Raw genomic sequence first — 8,575 nt, 5'->3', positions numbered from 1 at the left:
CTCTATTCTCAGGTCTACTAAAACCGAATGATTTTAGATTTACTAAAACCGAATGTTTGCAACTTCTTTTCAGTTTTATCTTTTTTAAATATTTTTTCGGTAAAATCCTACATTGGTACCAAATTTAAGCACTTTTATGAACCGGAAAAAATAATAAAACCAATTATTTTTGTCAAAAACATAGGACTTTAATGAACAAAATATACACAAACCAAATTATCAATAATCGTCTAGCAATTTTAATAACAAAATTGGTGACCAAATTATCAATAATCGTCTAGCTCCCATATATTAAAAAGATGTGTTCGATGGTATATATTCTAATGATACTCTTTTAAGTATTTCCGATGTATGAAAACACTATGAGAACAAAAAATAAAATATTTAATAGCAGGAGTTAGTTTTAAAGAACTGAATAAAGAGAACAATAATTCCAAGGAAATCGATACTGGCATTAGGTGAAGAAGGGGATATATATATATATATATATATATATATATATATATATATATATATATATATATATATATATATATATATATATATATATATATATATATATATATATATATATATATATATAATCTCAAAAGACAATTGGAGTACAACTGGATTTCAAATAAAAAATAAATTGGTAATTATCTAATATCTAATTTGATTATCTAATAATAAAACGATAACTACTTTACTCCCCCTCAAGATGGATCGTCAAGATTACGAACGCCCATCTTGCCAAGTAAGAAACGAAAATGGTCCGCTCCAAGCGGTTTGGTAAAAATATCTGCAACCTGGTTAACAGTGGTAATGGGAAGCGGTTGAATGTCACCAGACTCGACTCTTTCACGAACGAAATAACAATCCATTTCGACATGCTTAGTTCGGTCGTGAAAGACGGGATTATTAGCAAAGTGACAAGTAGCTTGATTATCACAATAAAGAGGCGTCGGACCAGATTGATGTGCCTCAAGATCACGCAACAGCCAACGCAACCATAGAAGTTCACTAACAGTAGTTGTCATAGCTCGATATTTAGCTTCTACGGAGGAGTGAGAGACAACATACTGCTTTTTCGTCTTCCAAGAGATTGGAGCTCCTCCCAAAGTTATGAAATAACTAGTCTTTGATCTTCGAGTAACTGGACAACCAAGCCAGTCTGAATCACAAAAAGCATTCAAAGAAAGATCTCCTTTAGACGGAAAGAAAATGCCTTAACCAGCAGTCGATTTCAGATAACACAAAACACGTTGGGCTGCATCTAATTCCATTTGTCGAGGAGAGGAAACAAATTGACTAAGACTATTAACAGCAAAAGTAACATCAGGTCGTGTCACTTGTAGATATAAGAGTCGTCCAATGAGTCGTCGATATTGGCCAGCATCCACAACCGACGAGTCAACTGCATCATCTAATCGAGCGTTTGACTCTATTGGGAACGAACTTGGAAGACATCCTTGATATCCACTATTAGCTAAAATGTCCATAGCGTATTTTCTCTGACTAAGGACCATGCCATCAGAAGTGCACGCCACTTCGATACCAAGAAAATATTTTAAAGGGCCAAGATCCGTGATGCTAAATTTCCCATCAAGATAGGTTTTGACCTTCTCAATTTGATCAACATCATTCCCAAGAAGTATGATGTCGTCAACACAAATGAGTGCTACAACATAAACAGTCTTGGTTCTGAAGATGAATAAAGAGTGATATGCTCGAGAATGTCGAAAGCCAATGATAAGAAGCGCATCAGCGAATTTCTTGTACCAGTTGTGTGATGCTTGTTTTAGACCGTATAAAGATTTATTTAGGCGACATACATGAGAATCTCCTTCTTTCGCAAACCCTTGTGGAATCTTCATATAAACTTCTTCTATAAGATCTCCATGTAAGAAAGCATTGTTAACGTCTAAATGATGGATTAACCAATTCTTTTATACTGCAGCAACTAGGATTGTTCTAACAGTTACTAACTTGGCAACCGGTGCAAAAGTCTCGTGAAAATCAATGCCTTCAACTTGTGTAAAGTGGGAGAGGTAGGATTCGAACCTATGTAAAAAAAACTTCAACAGATTTACAGTCTGTCGCTTTTGACCACTTGGCCACTCTCCCCTTCTAATTTGGCTTTGTACCGTTCAACTTCTCCTAAAGGTTTATATTTAATTTTGTACACCCACTTGGAATCAATAGCCTTCTTTCCCGAGGGTAGTTTGGTCAATGTCCAAATATTATTACTTTCAAGTGCCGAAATCTCTTTCTGCATAGCATCTCTCCATTGGGGATATTTAACTGCCTGTGAAAAATGTTTTGGCTCGTTTTGGACAGATATGGCAGCAAAGAAGGTTTTATGAGCATTAGAAATTTTTTTATAAGAAACAAAATTAGATAAAGGGTGTACCTTCGAGATTGTTGTATTGGTCTTAGGGAGAGAATGGTCAATGGAGGATGGCAAGTCAACTTCAAAATCATTATACCTTTTCGGTTGAGTTCGAGTTCTCTCAAAATGTCGAGTTTGTTCAACATCAGAATTTTCATTTCCATTTGGTCTCGTATCACTACTGTTCCTATGATTGGGCTGCTCCGAATCTGAGTTTTGTGGCATTGGTTAGTCTGTTGTGGGCACAACAGGCTCCTCGGAATTGGGTTGTTGTTGCTCGATGTACTGTGGCTCATCAAGAATGTAATCAGGTTGGTTACTTGGTGACCGTGAAGTCTACTTTGTTATCTGATTAGATTCATCCTTTTGGAAGGGAAAGTGACATTCAACAAACCTAACATATAGAAACGATAATTTTTGTCATTCAAATCAAAAACTCGATAACCTTTCTATCCTTGTGGGTATCCAAGGAACACACAAGGTCTCCCCCTTTCTTCAAATTTATCCTTTCCCGCTTTATTTTCTTTGATTCATACCAAACACCCAAAAACACACATGTGTTCATAGTGTGGTTTGTGTCCAAGAAGAATTTTGTATGGAGTTTTATTCCCAATGGCTCTTGAAGGCAACCTGTTTACAATAAGTAGCAGTCTTGACGCATTCACCCTAAAATTTTATTGGGAGATTGGCTTGAAACCTTAGTGCTCTAGCTATCTCAAGTAAATGCATGTGTTTCTTTTCAATTACCCCATTTTGTTGTGGGGTGTGAACACACGAGGTTTCAAGCAAGATCCTATTTTCTTCATAAAATTTCAACATGTGATTTGAAACAAACTCACCACCATTGTCACTTCTGATTTTCTTAATCTTTTTCCCAAAGTGTGTATTAACCATATTGTGAAAGGCTATCAAACTAGTACTTGCATCAGATTTGTTTTTAATCAAATATACCCACGTTGATCTACTAAAATCATCAACTATTGTGAGAAAATAATAAGCTCCTGATAGAGAAGGGACTCGATATCCACCCCATATGTCACAATGGGTTAAATCAAAACAAGAACTAGTTTTTATGGAACTATCAGGAAAAGGAAGTCGAGTTTGTTTTGCACGAATACAAGAATCACAATGTTCAATGCTAACAGTACTACCTATCGAGTGAATATGTTGAAGTTTAGTGCTAGATGCATGTCCTAATCTTCTATGCCATATTTCTGAGTAAATCTTGACTGCCATGACCGCCACCCTTTTATCGTTTCCTTCCATGTTGTAAAGACCATTTTCACATCTCCCCATGCCAATCAGCTTCCTCGAATGTAAGTCCTGAATAAAACAAAAATCCAAGAAAAAAGTCATGAAGCAATTGAAATCTTTGGTAACTTTGCTAACGGATAACATGTTGCATTTAAAATTAGGGATGTATAAAACATCGTTCAACTTCATGTTGTTGGGCAATCGGGCATCTCATATTCCTTTAACAATAATTTTATCTCCATTAGGAATGCTAACTGGAACACCATCTGGTGGATGTGTTAAGTTAGTGAGAGTGGATTTTTGATATGTCACATGTTCTGTTGCCCCTGAATCAATCACCCAAGGTAACCAAAATTCAACCTTACCTGCCATGTTGACTTCCGGTTTTTGTACATCGTTCAATTACTTCATCAACTTCCTGTATTGCTCCAGACTAAAACCAGGTATAGGGTTGGTCTCCATCTCGACGTTGGTTGCCTTTGGTTTTGGGCGATTGGTCCCTTTTTGATCAGTAGTGGTCTTGCGTCGAGTATCCCACCACTCTGGATAACTAATCTTTTCAAAACAGCCTTCAATATTGTGTTCATTCTTCCTGCAATGCTTGCACTTCATGCCTTCAAGGTTAGTATTCCTTTTCTCAATCAGGTTCTTGTCGGTAGCGGTTTGAGCACGCATCTGATAAGCTGATGCATCTACATTGGATTTTCTGGCAGCTGAGATGTTTCGCTGTTGTTCATCTTCTGAAACCAAGTGGTAAGTAGCTCCAAGTGAGGGCATAGGTTTAGTGCTAAGGATCCGAGTTTTTACGGTTCCAAAAGTGTCCTCAAGACCCATTAAGAACTCATAAACACATTCTTTATCTCTTGATTCAACGAGCCTTTTTCCAATGTTGCAGGTGCATTTGCCACAGGTGCAAGTTGGTGTCGGTGAAACCGAGAGAATTTCATCCCAGATCGTCCTCATCTTCGTGAAGTAGGTTGAAATGGAATCAGATCCTTGTCTGAGGGTTGTTAGGGCACGTTTCAATTCATAAGCACGTGGTGCACTTTCCTTTACAAATCATCCCAAATCTCCTTGGCGGTGGTAGCGTATTTTACACTATTCATGATATCCTTTTTCATGGCTGTAGTAAGCCATCCCTTTATCAAAGCGTCATTTCGTTGCCAGGCCCTGTACTCAGTCGTTCCTTCATTCGGCTTTTCAATGGTTCCATCAATAAAACCAGCCCTATTCTTTGCTAGGAGAAAATCTTTTATCTCCCTGGACCGGTCAGCATAATTGTTGTCACCAAGATTTTCATTAACCGGCACTTGTCGTGGATAATCAGTGGGATGGATGTAAAATGGTGAGTTTGGATCGATGACGGGTTGGTGTTGGTACCGGAGCCGCCCGGTGGAGTGTCTCCCGTCATCGCTTAACAAGATGCAATGTCCCGATACCATAAAGCACTGAATAAAGAGAAATAATTCCAAGAAAATCGATATTGGCATTAAATGAAGAAGGTGATATATATAATCCCAAAAGACAATTGGAGTACAACTGGATTTCAAATAAAAAAACAAACTAGTAATTATCTAATATCTAATGTGATTATCTAATAATAAAGCGATAACTCCTTTAAGTTTAGATTAAAAGCTTTACGAAAACAATAAGAGCATTCATCACTTTTAAGCAAACAAAAAACATGTTTTTGATTTTTTTGGACAAGACAAAAAACTAGCAATAATAGTACCTTTCTAATGATAAAACATTACCTTATTAAAACAACTCACATACATAAAATAGTAGCAAAATATTCAAACAAGTTTAAACCGAAACAAGATTTAGTAGTACAAAAACATTAATCATATCATTGATTGGGGTAATCATGTTTCCTCAAGCATCAGCATGACCCATCAAAGCAAGAAGCATTTTTTTATAGTCCCCAGATGTGTCTCCAGCAATTGCACGATCCAAAGGGACACTGTTCCTTCTTTGGTATTCCTCAGCGATACGCTGTAAATCAACTTCAGCACGTGTGACGACAACGCGCGTGAGAGCCAATTCGTCTGTCCCAAGTTTGTTGATTGCCAGACGGAGAACCTTTTCGTAATACTTTTCAGGAACGGTCAAACATTTGATTGTTGACCTTAGAAATTTTAGATATTCGTCTTCAGGATCTGCTTTTAAGTCCTGCAGCATATCATAATCGTTCGAATTCAATCCTATCTTTTTAATAAATGAAATATATATATATATATATATATATATATATATATATATATATATATATATATATATTACCTTGGTTATGGCGTTGCCGAATTGATTGTTGTACTGGTTACATGTTGCGTTGAGTTGAGCTTTACTCCTTGTTGTGAGAATCCTGATCAGCTCATCGTCAGTGTAAGCTTTGTCGCATATCTTTTGATGGACAATTTTAGCCTCCGATTTAGCTAGAGTCATGTTCACCTCATCTCCCTCGTATCGAAAAGCACTCACAAGCGGAACTAAAAGCTGCAATGGGACAGAAGTGTAATTTTGTTAAATCATAAGTTTTTAATTAATATAAATCAATGTTGAATCTTGTTGTTTAATAGTTTTCGACTTTTTTTCTAATCATCAAACGTATATAACAATGCTTGACATTCATTGAACCGATTTCAACGAGAACAAAATTGTAACTTTTTTCCCGCCAAAAAAGGTGGGAACAAGATGGAACATGAACTCATTCTCAATTTTTCTTCTGTGAAAAAGACGTAAATGCCCTCCGTATCCTCATAATTGAAAATAGCCCTAGAATGTTTGTCCAGACCTATCCAGCCCCATATAACAAACGTAGCCGTAGGCTACGTTTGTTACATGCTAATGGACTCTAGAGGACAAGTTTTCTAGAGCTATTTTCGATAATGAGGATGAGGAGGGCATTTACGTCTTTTTCACAAAAGAAAATTTGAGAACGAGTTCATGTTCCATCTTGTTCCACCTTTTTAGGTGTGAAAAAGGTTACAATTTTGGTCTCGTTGAAATCGGTTCAATGAATGTGAAGCATTGTTATATACGTTTGATGATTAGAAAAAAAGTCAAAAACTATTAAACAACAAGATTCAACATTGATTTATTTAGTTAAAAACTTATGATTATTATGATTACCTTTCGGAAATCGCCAGATGTGTGATGTGCAACATCTTCTTCAATTGATTTCTTGTATTTAGCATGATATGCATTCCTCACAGCAAGCAGATGATGTGAAGATCTAGTGCAAGCAATTTCCATCAGAACCCAATTGCTGGCGGTTAGTTTCTTTGTTGCTTCATTTGCCAAATAAGCATCACGCTGAGCTGGATCCAATGTCCACAACAACACCACTCTCTGTTTAAACAAGTGAAACAAGGATTTAAGATGAGGAGGACATTTACGTGTCTTTTGCAACAACCTGAGTCAAAGAAAAAAAATGAAAAGTGAAAGATATTATAGATTCAAACTAACTTGAAAATCGCTTGAAAGCTCAGAGTCCAAATCTTTGAGGAGATGTTCGCCATATGTTTCAAAATATATTTCTTGAATCTTTTTGCGTTGAGCTCCATTTCTATGAGCTAGAATCTCAATGATCAATGCCTCGTTTGTTCCCCAACCTACAAAAAAAAAAAAAAAAAAAAAATGAGTGGCATAAATCATAACCATATTATTAGAATATGTAACCAAAATTTAATTATTCTTTTAAAACTAATTTGACAATTGGGTGAAATTGTCACTTTATTGGCACTCTTGAGCTATATGATATATAATTACAAATACATACCAATTTTCATTGCTATAATTGGGTTGATTTTTTATAGTATAATGTCCTGATAAAAAAAATGAAAGGACATAACTGTAATTTGGCAGATGTTTCAAAGTGCAACATTAATAAGAAAAAAAAATTAGTGGGATGATGCAATTAAAAAAATAAATAAAATAAAAAGGTAACATGTTGTAATCAACAAATAAATGAAACGTTTTTATGTCTTTAATTTAGACCAAAGGAGATGTCTCCATCTCCTTATGTTTTTTCCTAAACATATGACATCCTTTTCCGATATTCTTCTTAAAAAGGGAGAATATAAGCTTAGGCCCACTACACGTAGTTTAGTTTTTTGGATTTTGTTAAACGAATTACATGAGGATTATGAGTTTGAACAACGCTCTCGTTTTTTCTCATCGACGCTAGGGGATTAACGATTAAGATTTCAATCCAAAAGCAATTCTTGATTCTGATCATACAAACCGTATTCGTAGATCTGTGATTTGACAGATTCATCTGATCAAACACCGATCAAAGGAAGTAAAAAAATTACATGTAAAAAATGTTGTTCGAAACGCATCAACCGATTTGGGGGAAAATGATCTAGGATCAACTATAAATCACTAAAAGCAGCACTATGGCATGTATAATCGAGATGATCGTAGACGAAAACAACACAGATCTGATACGATCCAACAACTGATCAAAATCGAGATGCGAGTAAGATGAGAGTTATATAATAATTGTGAGGATAAAGTACCTGCAAATGCTTTCCGGAGTTGCTCACAGTCCTCGGAAGGAGAAGGGACGGTTGATGGTACCTTAAGTGTCGCCATTGTTGTTGATTCTCGACTTCTCTTTCTACTTTTCTCTCGTTCTGTGTGGTCTGTTCCAAATAATAGAAGCAATAAATATCACACCAGACACGCAGGCATCACACTGTTCATGCTTATGACACCTTCCGTTTTTAAATATTTTGAAGGGATACGTGCTCGCTCGACACCATGAGTTTGGGCCAACAGCCTGCAACTCAATTATATATAATATTAAAAACCCTAAGACTTATATATATAATATTAAAAGCCCTACGACTTATAAATAGTATAAACAGTGTATTTTATGCATTTCATAAATAATATAATATTAAAAGCCATAAGGATTATGAATAGTATATATTTAATGTGTTT

General features: G+C 35.8%; 2 protein-coding genes and 1 non-coding gene across 3 annotated transcripts; all 3 read right to left on the bottom strand.

The window, feature by feature from the left end:
- Nucleotides 1–2,022: 2,022 nt before the first annotated feature.
- TRNAY-GUA (transfer RNA tyrosine (anticodon GUA)) lies at nt 2,023–2,106 on the bottom strand. The gene has a single exon. It is a non-coding gene; the product is annotated as a tRNA-Tyr (tRNA).
- A 2,571-nt stretch (nt 2,107–4,677) lies between these two features.
- On the bottom strand, nt 4,678–5,067 carry LOC145049701 (uncharacterized). Its single transcript, XM_078998075.1, has one exon. The coding sequence runs from the start codon at nt 5,065–5,067 to the stop codon at nt 4,678–4,680; it is 390 nt and encodes a 129-aa protein (XP_078854201.1).
- A 275-nt stretch (nt 5,068–5,342) lies between these two features.
- LOC145052830 (annexin Gh1-like) lies at nt 5,343–8,341 on the bottom strand. Its single transcript, XM_079000728.1, has 5 exons — nt 8,149–8,341; nt 7,094–7,239; nt 6,758–6,976; nt 5,909–6,121; nt 5,343–5,797 (listed from the first exon to the last, which is right to left on the bottom strand). The coding sequence occupies exons 1-5, from the start codon at nt 8,222–8,224 to the stop codon at nt 5,501–5,503; spliced, it is 951 nt and encodes a 316-aa protein (XP_078856854.1). The 5' UTR covers nt 8,225–8,341; the 3' UTR covers nt 5,343–5,500.
- Nucleotides 8,342–8,575: the final 234 nt, after the last annotated feature.

The sequence above is a fragment of the Lactuca serriola genome, chromosome 5, assembly GCF_051521515.1.
Source record: "Lactuca serriola cultivar US96UC23 chromosome 5, Lser_US96UC23_V15, whole genome shotgun sequence".
Classification (NCBI taxonomy): domain Eukaryota; kingdom Viridiplantae; phylum Streptophyta; class Magnoliopsida; order Asterales; family Asteraceae; genus Lactuca; species Lactuca serriola.
Note: the sequence above shows the minus strand (reverse complement) of the source record. Positions and strands in the feature narration are given on the sequence as shown.